The sequence below is a fragment of the Pseudophryne corroboree genome, chromosome 7 (genome assembly GCF_028390025.1).
Source record: "Pseudophryne corroboree isolate aPseCor3 chromosome 7, aPseCor3.hap2, whole genome shotgun sequence".
NCBI classification, from domain to species: Eukaryota; Metazoa; Chordata; class Amphibia; order Anura; family Myobatrachidae; genus Pseudophryne; species Pseudophryne corroboree.
The window spans coordinates 28,030,814-28,051,013 of NC_086450.1; the positions used below are offsets into that span (position 1 = coordinate 28,030,814).

The window sequence follows — 20,200 nt, forward strand, 5'->3', positions numbered from 1 at the left end:
ACTTTCTCTTGAACGATTTATACAGCTCCCCTTAATTCCAACAAGGCTCCCGCCCTAACTGTAGACGTATGGTGACCTGAATCCTCCCGTATTGTACCAGTCAGCTAGGTGTATATAGAAGAAGCGTATAGTGCAGCGCAGGTGTATACAATACATTTTTGGTAGGGAAAGGTGGCTGCCTCAGAACATGATGTTCCCATATCTCAGAAGCTACTGTAACGGGAAACGCTTCTACTGTAAATCGCTGCCAGTTCAGGTTTCAGTCACCTGGCCAATACGGACTGTAACACAGTGATGCATGACTGAGCTTATGGGGTCTATTTACTAAGCCTTGGATGGAGATAAAGGGGGCGATTCTGAGTTGTTCGCTCGCTAGCTGCTTTTAGCAGCATTGCACACGCTAGGCCGCCGCCTACTGGGAGTGTATCTTAGCTTAGCAGAATAGCGAACGAAAGATAAGCAGAATTGCGAATAGAAATTTCTTAGCAGTTTCTGAGTATCTCCAGACTTACTCCTACACTGCGATCAGCTCAGCCCGTTCAGTTCCTGGTTTGACGTCACAAACACACCCAGCGTTTGCCCAACCACTCCCCCGTTTCTCCAGCCACTCCTGCGTTTTGCAACTCGAACGCCTGCGTTTTTCCACACACTCCCATAAAACGTCCAGTTTCCGCCCAGAAACACCCACTTCCTGTCAATCACACTACGATCAGCACAGCGATGAAAAAGCTTTGTTATGCCGTGAGTAAAATACCTAACTTTTGTGTAAAATAACTAATTACTTGTGCATGCGAGTAAGCGACTAATTGCAGTATAGCGAAAATCCGCAACGAGCGAACAACTCTGACCCCCCAAAGTACCAACCAATCAGCTCCTAACCCAGCCTGTGACTTTCCAGTTAGGAGCTGATTGGCTGGTACTTTATCTCGGTCCACTTTATCTCCATCCAAGTCTTCTTAAATAGACCCCTTTGTGTCCTCCGTGTACTGACTGCCGCTGACAAGAGAAGACCCTGTTATTCTGAGAAGTGAATGTAGTTTGGGGAGACGGCCAGGAGAGGTCGCTGTGAACCTCCCGGAAGAGGGGAAGGGGTCGTGATCTTGGTGTGTTGCGTGTGAGCAGCTGGCATCGGCACGGAGGAGGAAAAGAAATAGCTATGTATGAATTTGTCTGCAGGGAGATAATAGTCGGACACAATCTGCTCCGTTCTGTCCTCCACTTGTGCTGCAGGCTACTATCTTTCTACTAACAGACAGAAAGCTTGCATGACGCTAGTCCGCAGTGACAGGGAGTATGTATCATTAGTAGCCCTTCTAATCACTAGCTCTGGGTGGAATTGGAGAACTTTTTTTATGTGTTGTCATTGTTCTGCTTCCCCCAGTATCTGAATGTCCTTGCCTGGCCCGATCTGTTCTCGCCCCCCCCCCCAGCTGGGCACGGCCAGGTGCGACGGGTTAAGGTTCCAGCCGTATCTGCATGTGTGCAGTGTCCCAGTGTGAGGAGCTCTGCCCAGAATGAATAAACCTGCTGCCACCGGTTTAAGGGGCAGCTCCTTGACCTGTTGGGGTGACAGCGTGGCGACTGCTCTGTGCGTTTTGCAGCTGAGCTCAGTCCCATGTGGGTAATTAGAGGTGTTTGAAGGTACTGCAGGAGCAGCCAATTTGTATCCTACTTTGCATATTCCTCAAGCTGTATGAATTAATCATCAGGCGAGATGAGTTCTGACAAACCAAGAATGTAAAGTGTAAAATAGTTCCACTGATCTGCCAAATGCTAAATGATTCTATCTGCCTTCAAGGCTGCGTCCTAAACGGGAATATCACAGCCATAGATGGGAATAGCGCGGATGTAGGTAGGAATACCGCGGTCCTGGGCTGTCGTCATAGACAGGAATATTGCAGCCTTGCAGTGGAAGCCAGGGGCCGTAGACATGAATAGCGCCATAGGCAGAAATCTCGTAGCCCTGGCCCAGGGCCGTAGACAGGAATACCGCAGAAAGACGCCATAGGCAGAAATCTCGTAGCCCTGGCCCAAGGCCGTAGACAGGAGTACTGCAGCAAGGCGCCATAGGCAAAAATCTTGTAGCCCTGGCCCAAGGCCGTAGACAGGAATACCGCAGCAAGGCGCCATAGGCAGAAATCTCGTAGCCCTGGCCTAAGGCCGTAGACAGGAATACCGCAGCAAGGCGCCATAGGCAGAAATCTCGTAGCCCTGGCCCAGGGCCATAGACGGGAATACCGCAGCAAGGCGCCATAGGCAGAAATATCGTTGCCCTGGCTCAGGGCCGTAGACCGGAATACCGCAGCAAGGCGCCATAGGCAGAAATATCGTAGCCCTGGCCCAGGACCGTAGTGTAAAATAATTCTACAGATCTACCGAATACTAAATGATTCTTCTGCCTTCAGGAATACCACAGCTATAGATGGGAATGGCGAGGCCGTAGGCAGGAATATTGCAGCCTAACACAGGTCCGTAGGCAGGAATACTGCAGTGAGGGGGCCACAGGCAGGAAAACCCTGGCACTGGAAGCAGGAATATTGTAGCCTGGGGCCGTAGACAGGAATACTGCAGTGAGGTGCCACAGGCAGGAAAACCCTGGCACTGGAAGCAGGAATATTGTAGCCTGGGGCCGTAGGCAGGAATACTGCAGTGAGGCGCCACCGGCAGGAAAACCCTGGCACTGGAAGCAGGAATACTGTAGCCTGGGGCCGTAGGCAGGAATACTGCAGTGAGGCGCCACAGGCAGGAAAACCCTGGCACTGGAAGCAGGAATATTGTAGCCTGGGGCCGTAGGCAGCAATACTGCAGTGAGGTGCCACAGGCAGGAAAACCCTGGCACTGGAAGCAGGAATATTGTAGCCTGGGGCCGTAGGCAGGAATACTGCAGTGAGGCGCCACAGGCAGGAAAACCCTGGCACTGGAAGCAGGAATATTGTAGCCTGGGGATGTAGGCAGGAATACTGCAGTGAGGCGCCACAGGCAGGAAAACCCTGGCACTGGAAGCAGGAATATTGTAGCCTGGGGCCGTAGGCAGGAATACTGCAGTGAGGTGCCACAGGCAGGAAAACCCTGGCACTGGAAGCAGGAATATTGTAGCCTGGGGCCGTAGACAGGAATACTGCAGTGAGGCGCCACAGGCAGGATAACCCTGGCACTGGAAGCAGGAATATTGTAGCCTGGGGATGTAGGCAGGAATACTGCAGTGAGGCGCCACAGGCAGGAAAACCCTGGCACTGGAAGCAGGAATATTGTAGCCTGGGGCCGTAGGAATAATGCAGTGAGGCGCCACAGGCAGGAAAACCCTGGCACTGGAAGCAGGAATATTGTAGCCTGGGGCCGTAGGCAGGAATACTGCAGTGAGGCGCCACAGGCAGGAAAACCCTGGCACTGGAAGCAGGAATATTGTAGCCTGGGGCCGTAGGCAGGAATACTGCAGTGAGGCGCCACAGGCAGGAAAACCCTGGCACTGGAAGCAGGAATAGGAATACTGCAGTGAGGCGCCACAGGCAGGAAAACCCTGGCAGCAGGAATATTGTAGCCTGGGGCCATAGGCAGGAATACTGCAGTGAGGCGCCACAGGCAGGAAAACCCTGGCACTGGAAGCAGGAATATTGTAGCCTGGGGCCGTAGGCAGGAATACTGCAGTGAGGCGCCACAGGCAGGAAAACCCTGGCACTGGAAGCAGGAATAGGAATACTGCAGTGAGGCACCACAGGCAGGAAAATCCTGGCCCTGGAAGCAGGAATATTGTAGCCTGGGGCCGTAGGCAGGAATACTGCAGTGAGGCGCCACAGGCAGGAAAACCCTGGCACTGGAAGCAGGAATATTGTAGCCTGGGGCCGTAGGCAGGAATACTGCAGTGAGGTGCCACAGGCAGGAAAACCCTGGCACTGGAAGCAGGAATATTGTAGCCTGGGGCCGTAGGCAGGAATACTGCAGTGAGGCGCCACAGGCAGGAAAACCCTGGCACTAGAAGCAGGAATATTGTAGCCTGGGGATGTAGGCAGGAATACTGCAGTGAGGCGCCACAGGCAGGAAAACCCTGGCACTGGAAGCAGGAATAGGAATACTGCAGTGAGGCGCCACAGGCAGGAAAACCCTGGCACTGGAAGCAGGAATATTGTAGCCTGGGGCCATAGGCAGGAATACTGCAGTGAGGCGCCACAGGCAGGAAAACCCTGGCACTGGAAGCAGGAATATTGTAGCCTGGGGCCGTTGTCGGGAATGTCTCATTCTAGCCTCTTGCATACCGACTTTGAATTACTATCATTATTTCTGTAAAAACATTGATTTTATTTTGTTTCTGCGGAGAGATCATTTGAAGGGAAAGTGAGGAAATCTAAGTATTGTTTCAGGTGACCCAATTAAACTATATTGTTTGTCCCACAGCCCATGAAACAGAGCTGGCTCTATTCTGTGACGCTGACTACAGACAGTACAAGGACAACCCCGTCTCCACGTGGTGACCACAATCTGGAGTGTAAGGTGGATTCTGGGAGTTCCCTTTGTCCAACTTGCAGAACTGCTCATCTGGGTGACTGTGATAAAACTATCAGCCATGGAAGCTGCACGTAGGCCTTATCTAATAAACCTTTCTGTGTTGTCTCATCCTATGTCCCTATATCGGCTCACTGTGTCTTTCTGTTGGCGTCTGTATAAGCGATCTACAGCAGCGGTGGGTGACACGGAGTCCTTTCCCTTATTTACTCCTCTTAGTAATTCCACAGAGGGAGCACAATGCAGGCACACAGTTAATGTCAGTGGAGTTTGGACAACCTATGGCCAATCACATTTGTTGGGAGAGGCTGAATCATTGGGCATTCCTGGCTGAAGAGTGCCATGTGATTGGATGTATGGTGACCACATGATGCTCTCATTCAATCATGAGCAACCAGGCAGGAGCGTGCTAGTGTCCAGTAGCATCTCAGCAGTAAGCATAATGCCCAGGAAAATGGTAGCAATTCATTCCTATCCAGCTTCCAAGACATCATCCTTGAGTAGGGTGCCGTCACACAGTGTGTAGCAGGGTAGTGTGTGATAGGATGGTGACATCAGGGTAGGTGCAGTGCCGCCACACAGTGTGTAGCAGGGTAGTGTGTGATAGGATGGTGACATCAGGGTAGGTGCAGTGCCGCCACACAGTGTGTAGCAGGGTAGTGTGTGATAGGATGGTGATATCAGGGTAGGTGCAGTGCTGTCACACAGTCTATGTAGCAGGGTAGTGTGTGATAGGATAGTGATGTTGGAATAGGTGCAGTGCTGTCACACAGTCTATGCAGCAGGGTAGTGTGTGATAAGATGGTGATGTCTGAGTAGGTTCAGTGCAGTCACACAGTCTATGTAGCAGGGTAGTGTGTGATAGGATGGTGATATCAGGGTAGGTGCAGTACAGTCACACAGTATGTAGCAGGGTAGTGTGTGATAGGATGGTGATATCATGGTAGGTGCAGTGCTGTCACACAGTCTATGCAGCAGGGTAGTGTGTGATAGTTGCAGTGCTGTCACACAGTCTATGTAGCAGGGTAGTGTGTGATAGGATAGTGATGTTGGAATAGGTGCAGTGCTGTCACACAGTCTATGCAGCAGGGTAGTAGTGTGTGATAAGATGGTGATAACTGAGTAGGTGCAGTGCTGTCACACAGTCTATGTAGCAGGGTAGTGTGTGATAGGATGGTGATATCATGGTAGGTGCAGTGCTGTCACACAGTCTATGTAGCAGGGTAGTGTGTGATAGGATGGTGATGTCTGAGTAGGTGCTGTGCAGTCACACAGTCTATGTAGCAGGGTAGTGTGTAATAAGATGGTGATGTTGGAGTAGGTGCAGTGCAGTCACACAGTCTATGTAGCAGGGTAGTGTGTGATAGGATGGTGATGTTGGAGTAGGTGCAGTGCTGTCACACAGTCTGTGTAGCAGGGTAGTGTGTGATAGGATGGTGATATCAGGGTAGGTGCAGTGCTGTCACACAGTGTGTAGCAGGGTAGTGTGTGATAGGATGGTGATATCAGGGTAGGTGCAGTGCTGTCACACAGTGTGTAGCAGGGTAGTGTGTGATAGGATGGTGATGTCTGAGTAGGTGCAGTGCTGTCACACAGTCTATGTAGCAGGGTAGTGTGTGATAGGATGGTGATATCAGGGTAGGTGCAGTGCTGTCACACAGTGTGTAGCAGGGTAGTGTGTGATAAGATGGTGATATCAGGGTAGGTGCAGTGCAGTCACACAGTCTATGTAGCAGGGTAGTGTGTGATAAGATGGTGATATCAGGGTAGGTGCAGTGCTGTCACACAGTCTATGTAGCAGGGTAGTGTGTGATAGGATGGTGATATCAGGGTAGGTGCAGTGCTGTCACACAGTGTGTAGCAGGGTAGTGTGTGATAGGATGGTGATGTCTGAGTAGGTGCCGTGCAGTCACACAGTCTATGTAGCAGGGTAGTGTGTGATAGGATGGTGATGTTGGAGTAGGTGCAGTGCTGTCACACAGTCTATGTAGCAGGGTAGTGTGTGATAGGATGGTGATATCAGGGTAGGTGCAGTGCTGTCACACAGTGTGTAGCAGGGTAGTGTGTGATAAGATGGTGATATCAGGGTAGGTGCAGTGCTGTCGCACAGTCTATGTAGTAGGGTAGTGTGTGATAGGATGGTGATGTTGGAGTAGGTGCAGTGCTGTCACACAGTCTATGTAGCAGGGTAGTGTGTGATAAGATGGTGATATCAGGGTAGGTGCAGTGCTGTCATACAGTCTATGTAGCAGGATAGTGTGTGATAGGATGGTGATATCAGGGTAGGTGCCGTGCAGTCACACAGTCTATGTAGCAGGTTAGAGAAAATATATTAAAGTGCTGCTGGAAAGAATCTGTTAATGTATAAATATATGGCTGTGCGCGCCCAACCCGAACAACACTTAAATTGACCTTCGGGTGTAATCTAGTGTCTGCCGGTGCGCACAACACTTGAATTCCCCCCCATAGGAGGTGAGGAGCAGTGTTAGCCTTTTATTATATAGGATAATTTAAAAAAAAAAAAAAAAAATGTTCCGTGTAGAAACCTCAATCAATTAAAACAGACAAATTTGTGTTCACAGGCACAGTATTGTATATGCAGGCAATTCCACTCTGGTTATTCACTGCACAAGTCCCAATAATATACTATCAGTTCAACAGAGTCCTTTCCCGTTAGGGATAATTACCAGTCCAGACATGATGTGGACCCTTAAGGCTATCACGCACGCACGCACGTGTTGACCGGACGGCAAAAAGCTGCCAGTTTTTTTTGTTTTTCTTTTGTTGCTGTGTACTTTTTTTTTTTGCACAACTACGTAACTAGATGGGTGCTTTCAGACGGCACGGACATGGCTCGGTCGCTATGTTACAACCGCCAATATCCACTGGCTAGGGCGGCTGCCGTCCTGTTGCGGTGGCTGCTGCTGCACATGCCCACAACATTCAACATGGCACAAAGCCGCTGTGTGTGAAAGCCACTGATTCACGGGCAAAAATCTGTGTGGCTTTTTGCTGTCCGGTAAAACCTGATGTATGTGAAATAGCCCTTACAGTCCTTCGGCCAGGTGACTTGCAGCCACTTACCTACCAATGACTGTAAGGATTCCCTAATAGGAAACGGCTCTATTGGAGCGATCGCATATTATTGGGACTTATACAGTATAATTATGAGTGAATAACCAGAGTGGAATTGCCGGCATATACAATACTGTGCCCATGAGCACAACATGGGTCTGTTTTCATTGATTGAGGTTTCTACATGGAACATTTCTTAAATTATATATATTTTTTTAATACTGTAGTATTTTTATAAAACAAGATTATAGTATAAAACAAAGGCAAAACAGAAAACATACAGAATAAACACAACATACAGGTAGTATTATGCAGAGCCAAGTGCAGGGAAACAAGCAAAAAGTAGCATTCAGTATTGACAGAAAACATCATATAATACTCCGGAGGAGCAGCAAATATATAAAACAATGGGGGTCATTCCGAGTTGTTCGCTCGCAAGTGAATTTTAGCAGATTTGCTCATGCTAAGCCGCCGCCTACTGGGAGTGAATCTTAGCATCTTAAAATTGCGAACGATGTATTCGCAATATTGCGATTACACACCTCGTAGCAGTTTCTGAGTAGCTCCAGACTTACTCGGCATCTGCGATCATTTCACTGCTTGTCGTTCCTGGTTTGACGTCACAAACACACCCAGCGTTCGCCCAGACACTCCCCCGTTTCTCCGGCCACTCCTGCATTTTTTCCGGAAACGGTAGCGTTTTTTCCCACACGCCCATAAAACGGCCTGTTTCCGCCCAGTAACACCCATTTCCTGTCAATCACATTACGATCGCCAGAACGATGAAAATGCCGTGAGTAAAATTCCTAAGTGCATAGCAAATTTACTTGGCGCAGTCGCAGTGCGGACATTGCGCATGCGCATTAAGCGGAAAATCGCTGCGATGCGAAGATTTTTACCGAGCGAACATCTCGAAATGACCCCCAATGAACAGGTAACAGCACATGGGTATAAAAATACCATACAGGAGTGCTCAGATGTATCAGCCCAGGGCCCCAAATTATTTTACAGGGGGGACAGTGCAAACAGGTCATCCATTGTACCCAAGTGATATATCTAACATGAAGGCTGTGGGGCAGAGAATGTACATCGGATGTTTTATATTATATTGTTAGAAATGTTAAATATTATTCATACCAACTGCAAAATATATATATATATGTAAAAGAACAAATGAGGAGCGCGAATATCAGTAAAAGTTGTGAGCATTTAATAAAAAGAAGTATACATACATCTCAGAAAGAGATAAGCAGCACGATGTTATCACACACACGGCGCCTCCGGATAGCACCAGTGGAGCGGCCGCCGGTCACAGCTCATCAACCGATCCCTCTCGGGACCTCACAGGATCAAGTCAGCAGCGATGTGGTTACATCCAGTGTCCAATTACCATGCCAACGCGTTTCGTCACGAGGACTTCGTCAGGGGGTGTGGCTACCCAAAGTCGGACCTCACTTTTTATACCCGTCATATTCATTTGCCGACTTCCACATTATCGCTCATAATCAGCAATATATATATATTTACACACAGATACATTAACAGATTATTTCTAGCAGCACTGTAATTTATTTTCTCTACACTTTCTGTATTTTCTACTAATCCTTTTACCGCTGCTCTGTATTATCCGGGCAGCGCCAGTGTGGATCACAGATGTTGCTGCCAGAGTGGCCCATTTATCAAACAATATTTGTGGCTATGTCTTCAAAAACACCCATTGTCGTGGGCTAGCCGTAAATATTCTGCATCCCTGCAATGTAAGAAGGAGTCATGTATCTCCAATACCTGCTGCATCCCACCATTGCTGCTTGCAGCCGCGTCTCCCGTAGGCTTCTATGGGGGATGTGATACTATCAGATGTATCTATATCCAAAATGCAAAGCATTCCCGATACTGTCCCCCGCTGCTACCTATGTGCTACACTTCGCTGGATGTAGTTCCGCCTGTTGTGGCCCCTGTGCATGGCAGTCACGATGACCGTGCATGTGCAGGGGCCCGGACACCATGTTTGGCACATCACAGGGACCCTGTTTCTGCCTGTGCCGGGTGATAAATGCAACTGATGCGATATTAGCGCCCAGGATTGCATTGCAAATGCGATCATTAGTAAATAGGCCTCAGTGTGAGAGTGCAGGCGCACAGTCTATTTAGCAGGTTAGTCCATTGGTTCCCAAACTCAGGCCTCATGGCACTCCTAACAGTCCTGGTTTTAAGGATATCCATGGTTGAGCACACATTGACTGAGGTGAGGTACTAATGAAGTCACCTGTGCTTATAGCATGCAGCAGGTTAGGCTGGGAGTGCGGTGCTACCACCCTCATATTACAGCCTGATTGTGCTACACTCGCTCGGTGACCATAGGTTAGTACGTTCGGTTAGTCTCTGATGGGATGGTGACACAATGCATTATACTATCACCTACGATCACACTACCTGCATCTATTGTGCGCTGTTTGATCGCTGCATCCTGCACAGAAATATTTTCAGAAGTAAAAAAAACACATTTCCTGCTGCACCAGCAAACGATAACACGAATACAGGGTAAATACACTTTATTAAGGCACAGATACAGATCTTACAATCGTACGGTCCGGTATAGGCACAAGGTGTAAATACAGCATTGTGCTTTGGTGTATATATAATACAGAAACAGTCTATAATATAAGAGTCTGTGACAGTTCTGCATTTACATCGATTCCCTATGGGAAATGTACACTGGGATGTTGCTACGAGACGGGGTAATTACCCGTTTGGTCCTAGTCTATAAGTATTAAAATACATTTCGATAATCTTAATAACACACAGCCGCTTGTCCCTGTGGATTGTCCTTGTGTGAGCCCTGCAGCCAGACTCCTATATTCCAGCACTGGATCCCTTCAGTGATAGTTTTACTTACTGACATAGACATTTCCATTATGTGAACCAGAGGTTCTCAAACTTGGTCCTCGTGGGCCCACACAGTGCATGTTTTGCAGGTGCACAGGTGTATTAATTACTCACTGACACATTTTAAAAGGTCCACAGGTGGAGCTAATTATTTCACTTGTGATTCTGTGAGACCTGCAAAACATGCACTGTGTGAGCCCCCGAGGACCGAGTTTGAGAACCTCTGATGTAAACAGTGATTACAGGACGCCCCCTGAAATGTAAAGTGTGTGGAACACAGCCCATAAAAAATGATGTTATCCTTCACCCATGCAATAACTGAGCGCTACAGTTTATCTGTGACAGTGGCGCCTTATTTACTTTTATAAGGTGCCACTAAGTGTGCGCAGCGCCGTACAGGGTAAACCTAAAAACACGTCTCAGTACCAAGCGTTAATATACCAGCAGCAAGCGGGAAGGGAAGAATATCAAGTTAAGAGTAGGGTGGTAAGCTTTAACAAAACATACGTCTTAAGGGCGCAGTGAAAGCCGGCAATACTGGGAGAGTCTGATTAGGCAAAGGCATGAGTACCAGGGAATGGGGGGACCGCGAGCAAACACCTTGTCCATTATGAGACAGGGCACTTCTCTGTATATATGACAGAGGGGTCTGTTACTAAGGTTTATTCCGCTCTGTGCTATAAATAAGTCTACATTTACTACCCAGACTGTAATAACGGATACAAATGACTACTTTGGCTGATCTGGTAGTTTTGGTAATACATTGCAGCAGCCAGCACAGCTAGCCGCATCTGAGCTGGAAGAGCATCCGCCAATAACGCGCTCACAGCAGAGGCAGACGCTACGGCCGCTCCCTGATGGCATCAAGGGGATGACCAACGCTGGTTCTGCCCGTAGCGTGGTGCTGCCTGTGCCTGGATAACAGGGAAACCCTAACCAACTGCACAATTCCTGGCACTAGGTGACACGTGGCTTTCCCACAGAAGGAGTTATCGGAGGAGGAAAGGTCTTCTATGGAACAGAGCAAGTTCCTGTAGACATTTGTCACAGAGCAGTATTTCATACGTGAAGTGGTTATTTTGGACAAGGCATTGTATTTTTGGTACATATGGTAAAAGTTTGGAATCACGTCTACAGGTTGGTCTACAAGAACATGGAGGCAACAAGTTACTTTAAACTGGTGACTTATCCAGCTGTATGTAAGCCAGGAGCGGAGGCCCTGGTGGAAGTGCCGTGAAGGACGTTTCGGTCAAACATTGCTGGAAGATTCCCTTGATCCCTCACTGGGAAGCCGGCTGGTGACATTTGCGTACTTGTCCTTCTCCCACCCTCTGCGGATCTTCTGCAGTTTTACGTGAATACACGGCAATAGGAAGAGGATTCTGGCTATTATGATGATGAAAGGCACCACCAGCGTGAGGGTAAAGGTAGGCGGCAGGTAAAACTTGTAGCGGCTTCCTTCAAACGCTCGTGACCACCCAAACGTAAGTGTATGGAGGGTGCTGATTACCATGGCGGCAAATCCCAGCGTAGACTGCAAATAAAAACAGATTTAAGGCTCAGAGAAAGAGACTTTAGCTGTCTGCATTAAAGCAACTTCCTTCTCTGTCTTCATTAAGTGACAGAAACCGCTGATAAAATTCAGATTGCTGCAGAAATAAGACAGAGAAGCAGCAGGTCCCCTGGTGACCAGCAAAGCCTGGAATTAAGCGGTAACAGGTTTCACATTGTTTGGCTTCTCTGTAGCCTCCAGACGAGTAAGATGCTAATTGGAGAAGAACTAAAGAACAGTCGTTATCAGAACTATGAAACAAAAGCTCGGGACACATTATAAATTCTCCTTTAGTTTTCTTTAACTTCTGCATAGGGAATAAAGGGGGTGGATGTCACATCCATCTCTAGTGACTTGTGTTATCTGCCAGCGTCACACAGACGGAGAAGGGAAGATGGGCAGTAACTCGCACAAGCCCAGATCTCTGCTTTGCATCCAGTTACACCTACGGTACCTCAATGACTAGGTTAAACAAAACCCACTGCACCTAGGCTACCAAATAGCTTATTACGGTGGGGACCATAAACCTCTGCAGATATAGATGTATTTAATTGAAGGTGAATGGTGTGAATTGCGGTAGCCGATGTGTAACGGCACCGCATCTCGTACCCTTTGTCCACCCAGCTGAATCCCAAATACGCTCAAAAGTGCTCGCTACCCTATGGGGTAGCAAACACTTGTGCAAGATCACGCTACCGTAAAGTGTGGCTGCTGCTGAGCTGATTCGGCTAGGCAAAATCATTCACCTGCAATTGAATTCCCCGCCTTAGAGTACTAATCCTGCATGGTGATCCCCTTTAGTCTTATCTGGGGAAAATCATTCTATATATCCAAGCATGTACAATTATTATTATTATCATCATCCTTTATTTGTATAACGCCACAAAGGATCTGCAGCGCCAATTACAGAGTATATAAAGAAATAAGCAAAACAAGAAAACGGTGACTTACAGTTCAGGAGAATATAGGACACATACAGGGTATATGAACAAAGCTGCGTCGGCAGACCGCACTGACATAAGTTTACAGGGTGGCAGAAAATCGAAAGATTTGGTGCCGTTGAGGGGAGTATGGAGTTGAAGCTGCTTTAAGTAAGAGCAGGAAAGGGACGTGAGGGAAGAGGGCCCTGCTCGTAAGAGCTGCATTCTAATTATCCAGCTCTCATTTCAGTTGGTGCATTTTCACTTTGTAAGTTTTTTTTTTCTTTTTCCTGCAACTCAGTTGTTATTTATCATCACGTGGAGCTTTAATATATCGTCTACTCTAGACAGACCTGAGCTTGAGTCAGGAGATGGTCACTGGCCCATTACCCTGCCCTGTGGACGTGTATTGTAGAGAAGATCTACAGTGTCCAGGTAGACAGTCATTAGGTTAACATGTATTCGGTCGACAGGGACAAATGGTAGACAGTGGGTAAGGTTGACAGGCACAAAGGTCAACATGAGAGTGGTCGAAACAGAAATGGTCGACACACTTTTTTAAAAGTTTTTTGGGTGTCATTTTGTATGTTTCATCATATCACAATCAGTGGAAACGTGTACCCTTGCGGGCTCGCTTCGCTGGCCGCGCTACGGGCAGGGTGGCTCGCTCTGCTACCGCTGCCCTTGCCACAGGTTACTTTCTCTATCGTCCTAAGTGGATGCTGGGGTTCCTGAAAGGACCATGGGGAATAGCGGCTCCGCAGGAGACAGGGCACAAAAAAGTAAAGCTTTTACCAGATCAGGTGGTGTGCACTGGCTCCTCCCCCTATGACCCTCCTCCAGACTCCAGTTAGATTTTTGTGCCCGGCCGAGAAGGGTGCAATCTAGGTGGCTCTCCTAAAGAGCTGCTTAGAGAAAGTTTAGCTAGGTTTTTTATGTTACAGTGATTCCTGCTGGCAACAGGATCACTGCAGCGAGGGACTGAGGGGAGAAGGAGTCAACTCACCTGCGTGCAGGATGGATTGGCTTCTTGGCTACTGGACATCAAGCTCCAGAGGGACGATCACAGGTACAGCCTGGATGGTCACCGGAGCCGCGCCGCCGGCCCCCTTGCAGATGCTGAAGACAGAAGAGGTCCAGAATCGGCGGCTGAAGACTCCTGCAGTCTTCTAAAGGTAGCGCACAGCACTGCAGCTGTGCGCCATTTTCCTCTCAGCACACTTCACACAACAGTCACTGAGGGTGCAGAGCGCTGGGGGGGGCGCTCTGAGAGGCAAATAAAAACCTTATTAGAGGCAAAAAATACCTCACATATAGCCCACAGAGGCTATATGGAGATATTTAACCCCTGCCTAACTTCAAAAATAGCGGGAGACGAGGCCGCCGAAAAAGGGGCGGGGCCTATCTCCTCAGCACACAGCGCCATTTTCTCTCACAGAAAAGCTGGAGAGAAGGCTCCCAGGCTCTCCCCTGCACTGCACTACAGAAACAGGGTTAAAACAGAGAGGGGGGGCACTGATTTTGGCGATATTGTATATATATAAAAGATGCTATAAGGGAGAAACACTTATATAAGGTTGTCCCTATATAATTATAGCGTTTTTGGTGTGTGCTGGCAGACTCTCCCTCTGTCTCCCCAAAGGGCTAGTGTGGGTCCTGTCCTCTGTCAGAGCATTCCCGGTGTGTGTGCTGTGTGTCGGTACGTGTGTGTCGACATGTATGAGGACGATGTTGGTGAGGAGGCGGAGAAATTGCCTGTAATGGTGATGTCACTCTCTAGGGAGTCGACACCGGAATGGATGGCTTATTTAGAGAATTACGTGAGAATGTCAACACGCTGCAAGGTCGGTTGACGACATGAGACGGCCGACAATCTATTAGGACCGGTCCAGGCGTCTCAGAAACACCGTCAGGGGTTTTAAAAACGCCCATTTACCTCAGTCGGTCGACACAGACACAGACACGGACACTGAATACAGTGTCGACGGTGAATAAACAAACGTATTTCTCATTAGGGCCACACGTTAAGGGCAATGAAGGAGGTGTTACGTGTTTCTGATACTACAAGTACCACAAGAAAGGGTATTATGTGGGAGTGAAAAAACTACCTGTAGTTTTTCCTGAATCAGATAAAATAAAATGAAGTGTGTGATGATGCGTAGGGTTACCCCGATAGCAAATATTGGCGTTATACCCTTTCCCGCCAGAAATTAGGGTACGTTGGGAAACACCCCTTAGGGTGATAAGGCGCTCACACGCTTATCAAGTGGCGTTACCGTCTCCAGATACGGCCGCCCTCAAGGAGCCAGCTGATAGGAAGCTGGAAAAATATCCTAAAAAGTATATACACACATACGGTGGTTATACTGCGACCAGCGATCGCCATCAGCCTGGAGATGCAGTGCTGGGTTGGCTTGGTCGGATTCCCTGACTGAAAATATTTTATTCATGTAGAGCATTTAATAGGATGCATTCTATATATATGTATGTGAGATGCACAGAGGGATATTTGCTCTCTGGCATCAAGATAAGTGCGTTGTCCATATCTCCCAGAAGATGTCAGGGACACGACAGTGGTCAGGTGATACAGATCCCATACGGCAGATGGAAGTATTGCTGTATAAAGGGAAGGAGTTATTTGGGGGTCGGTCCATCGGACCTGGGGACCACAGCAACAGCTGGGAAATCCAACCTTTTTTACCCCAAGTTACATCTCAGCTAAAAAAGACACCGTCTTTTCAGCCTCAATCTTTCCTTTCCCATGAGGGCATGCAGGCAAAAGGCCAGTCATATCTGCCCAGACATAGAGGTAAGGGAAGTAGACTGCAGCAGGCAGCCCTTTCCCAGGAAAAGAAGCCCTCCACCGCGTCTGCCAAGTCCTCAGCATGACGCTGGGGCCGTGCAAGCGGACTCAAGGTGGGGGGGTAGTCTCAAGAGTCTCAGGGCGCAGTGGGATCACTCGCAAGTTGACCCCTAGATCGTACGAGTATTATCCCAGGGGTAAAGATTGGAGAGTCGAGACATCTTCTCCTCGCAGCTTCCTGAAGTCTGCTTTACCAACGGCTCCCTCCGACAGGGAGGCAGCATTGGAAACAATTCACAAGCTGTATATCCAGCAGGTGATAATCAAAGTACCCCTCCTACGACAAGGAAAAGGGTATTATTTTTCCACACTATATTGTGGTACTGAAGCCAGACGGCTTGGTGACACATAGTCTAAATCTAAAATGTTTTGAACACTTACATAAAAGGTTCAAATCGAGATAAAGTCACTCAGAGCAGTGATAGCGAACCGGAAAAAAGGGGACTATATGGTGTCCCTGGACATCAAGGATTACCTCCATGTCCAAAATTTGTCCTTCTCATCAAGGGTACCTCTGGTTCGTGGTACAGAACTGTCAATATCAGTTCAGACGATGCCGTTTGAATTATCCACGGCACCCCGGGCCTTTTTACCAAGGTAATGGCCGAAAAGATGTTTCTTCAAAGAAAAAAGGCATCTAAATTATCCCTTACTTGCACGACCTAAAAAGGGCAAGTTCCAGAGAACAGTTGGAGGTCGGAAGAGCACTATCTAAAGTAGTTCTTCGACGGCACGACTGGATTCTAAATATTCCAAGAATCGCAGCTGTTTTCCGACGATACGTCTGCTGTTCCTAGGGATGATTCTGGACACGGTTCAGAAAAAGGTTTTTCTTCCCGAGGAAAAAGCCAAGGAGTTATCCGACCTGTCAGGAACCTCCTAAAACCAGGAAAGGTGTCTGTACATCAATGCACAAGAGTCCTGGGAAAAATGGTGGCTTTTTACGAAGCAATTCCATTCGGCAGATTCCATGCAAGAATTTTCCAAAGGGATCTGTTGGACAAATGGTCAGGGTCGCATCCTCAGATGCACCTGCGAATAACCCTGTCGCCAAGGACAAGGGTATATCTTCTGTGGTGGTTGCAAAAGGCTCATCTATTGGAGGGCCGCAGATTCGGCATACAGGATTGATCCTGGTGACCACGGACGCCAGCCTGAGAGGTTGGGGAGCAGTCACACAAGGAAGAAACTTCCAGGGGGTATGGACGAACCTGGAAAAGTCTATTCACATAAACATTCTGGTACTAAGAGCAATCTAAAATGCTCTAAGCCAGGCGGAACCACTCCTGCAAGGAAAACCGGTGTTGATTCAGTCGGACAACATCACGGCGGTCGCCCATGTAAACAGACAGGGCGGCACAAGAAGCAGGAGTGCAATGGCAGAAGCTGCCAAGATTCTTCGCTGGGCGGAGAATCACGTAATAGCACTGTCAGCAGTGTTCTTCCCGGGCGTGGACAACTGGGAAGCAGTCTTCCTCAGCAGACACGATATTCACCCGGGAGAGGGGGGTCTTCATCCAGAAGTCTTCCACATGCTAATAAACTGTTGAGAAAGACCAATGGTAGACATGATGGCGTCTCGCCTCAACAAGAAACTGGACAAGTATTGCGCCAGGTCAAGAGATCCACAGGCAATAGCTGTGGACGCACTGGTAACACCTTGGGTGTACAAATCAGTATATGTGTTTCCTCCTCTGCCTCTCATACCAACGGTATTGAAGATTATACGGTGAAGAGGAGTAAGAACAATACTAGTGGCTCCGGATTGGCCAAGAAGGACTTGGTACCCGGAACTTCAAGAGTTGGTCACGGACGACCCGTGCCCTCTACTTCTGAGAAGGGACCTGCTACAACAGGGTCCCTGTCTCTTTCAAGACTTACCGCGGCTGCGTTTGACGGCATGGCGGTTGAACGCCAGATCCTAAAAGGGAAAGGCATTCCAGAAGAAGTCATTCCTACCTTGATTAAGGCAAGGAAGGAAGTCACCGCGAAACATTATCACCGCATTTGGCGAAAATATGTCGCGTGGTGCGAGGATCGGAGTGTTCCGACGGAGGAATTTCAACTGGGTCGTTTCCTACATTTCCTACAATCAGGATTGTCTATGGGTCTCAAATTGAGATCTATTAAGGTTCAAATTTCGGCCCTGTCAATATTCTTCCAAAAAGAATTGGCCTCAGTTCCTGAGGTACAGACTTTTGTTAAAGGAGTACTGCATATACAGCCTCCTGTGGTGCCTCCGGTGGCACCGTGGGATCTAAATGTAGTTTTAGATTTCCTCAAATCCCATTGGTTTGAACCATTGAATAAGGTGGATTTTAAATATCTCACATGGAAAGTGACTAAGTTACTGGCCCTGGCTTCCGCCAGGAAAGTATCTGAATTGGCGGCTTTATCTTATAAAAGCCCTTATCTAATCTTCCATTCGGATAGGGCAGAACTGAGGACTCGTCCGCATTTTCTCCCTAAGGTGGTATCAGCGTTTCACCTGAACCAACCTATTGTGGTGCCTGCGGCCACTGGCGACTTGGAGGACTCCAAGTTGTTGGACGTTGTCAGAGCCTTAAAAATATACATTTCAAGGACGGCTGAAGTCAGAAAATCTGACCCGCTGTTGATACTATATGCACCCAACAAGTTGGGTGCCCCTGCTTCTAAGCAGACGATTGCTCGTTGGATTTGTAACACAATTCAACTTGCTCATTCTGTGGCAGGCCTGCCACAGCCTAAATCTGTTAAGGCCCATTCCACAAGGAAGGTGGGCTCATCTTGGGCGGCTGCCCGAGGGGTCTCGGCATTACAATTCTGCCGAGCAGCTACGTGGTCGGGGGAAAACACGTTTGTAAAATTCTACAAATTTGATACCCTGGCAAAAGAGGACTTGGAATTCTCTCATTCGGTGCTGCAGAGTCATCCGCACTCTCCCGCCCGTTTGGGAGCTTTGGTATAATCCCCATGGTCCTTTCAGGAACCCCAGCATCCACTTAGGACGATAGAGAAAATAAGAATTTACTTACCGATAATTCTATTTCTCGGAGTCCGTAGTGGATGCTGGGCGCCCATCCCAAGTGCGGATTATCTGCAATACTGTACATAGTTATTGTTAACAAATTCGGGTTATATTGTTAAGGAGCCATCTTTAAGAGGCTTTCTGTTATCATACTGTTAACTGGGTTTAGATCACAAGTTGTACGGTGTGATTGGTGTGGCTGGTATGAGTCTTACCCGGGATTCAAATTGCCTCCCTTATTGTGTACGCTCGTCCGGGCACAGTACCTAACTGGAGTCTGGAGGAGGGTCATAGGGGGAGGAGCCAGTGTACACCACCTGATCTGGTAAAAGCTTTACTTTTTTGTGCCCTGTCTCCTGCGGAGCCGCTATTCCCCATGGTCCTTTCAGGAACCCCAGCATCCACTACGGACTCCGAGAAATAGAATTATCGGTAAGTAAATTCTTATTTTTCCCAATCGTATTCCATGTGGATCAAGCGAAAGTTGGGAAAACATGTAAAACCCACCAAAAAACTTGTGTCGACCAATGTCATATCTTTTTGAACCCGTTGACCTTTCATATATTGAACTTTTGTACCTGTCGACCATATGGTATGGACCTGTTGACTGCCGACCTGGACACTTGACCTATCATCCGGATACCCCCGCGGACACCTTAGCATTCTGTCGACGACTAACCTGGATGAATGTGAACTCTCTCCAGTTCAGGGAATTTCCGACAGATGGTAAGGAAGAAACAGCCAAGAGGGACAGAATTCCAAGGGCCATTATCCCGACTGAGACGTAGATCTCCATTCTCCAGACCTGCTCCTCCACCCAGGAATTGGACACATTTTGCTTTACCTTAGGGAAAGAAAAAAAAATAAGAATTTACTTACCGATAATTCTATTTCTCGTAGTCCGTAGTGGATGCTGGGAACTCCGTAAAAACCATGGGGAATAGCGGCTCCGCAGGAGACTGGGCACAAAAGTAAAAGCTTTAGGACTACCTGGTGTGCACTGGCTCCTCCCCCTATGACCCTCCTCCAAGCCTCAGTTAGGATACTGTGCCCGGACGAGCGTACACAATAAGGAAGGATTTTGAATCCCGGGTAAGACTCATACCAGCCACACCAATCACACCGTACAACTTGTGATCTGAACCCAGTTAACAGCATGATAACAGAGGAGCCTCTGAAAAGATGGCTCACAACAACAATAACCCGATTTTTGTAACAATAACTATGTACAAGTATTGCAGACAATCCGCACTTGGGATGGGCGCCCAGCATCCACTACGGACTATGAGAAATAGAATTATCGGTAAGTAAATTCTTATTTTCTCTAACGTCCTAAGTGGATGCTGGGGACTCCGTAAGGACCATGGGGATTATACCAAAGCTCCCAAACGGGCGGG

General features: G+C 48.1%; 2 protein-coding genes across 6 annotated transcripts in view; one reads left to right on the plus strand and one right to left on the minus strand.

Annotated features, from left to right (window-relative positions):
* C7H2orf76 (chromosome 7 C2orf76 homolog) overlaps nt 1-4,621 on the plus strand; it is a 60,455-nt gene extending 55,834 nt beyond the window's left edge. For all 4 annotated transcript variants that reach the window (XM_063932833.1, XM_063932832.1, XM_063932831.1 and 1 more), the window contains exon 6: nt 4,390-4,621. In XM_063932833.1, coding sequence (XP_063788903.1) covers nt 4,390-4,466 — 77 coding nt within the window. In that variant the 3' untranslated portion in view covers nt 4,467-4,621. The remainder of the gene's footprint in view (nt 1-4,389) is intronic.
* Nucleotides 4,622-10,107: 5,486 nt separating this feature from the next.
* Nucleotides 10,108-20,200, minus strand: part of STEAP3 (STEAP3 metalloreductase) — an 87,194-nt gene continuing 77,101 nt past the window's right edge. For both annotated transcript variants that reach the window (XM_063932835.1, XM_063932836.1), the window contains exons 4-5: nt 19,483-19,647; nt 10,108-11,992 (exon numbers count right to left, since the gene is read on the minus strand). In XM_063932835.1, the coding sequence (XP_063788905.1) occupies nt 11,708-11,992; nt 19,483-19,647 (450 nt within the window). In that variant the 3' untranslated portion in view covers nt 10,108-11,707. The remainder of the gene's footprint in view (nt 11,993-19,482; nt 19,648-20,200) is intronic.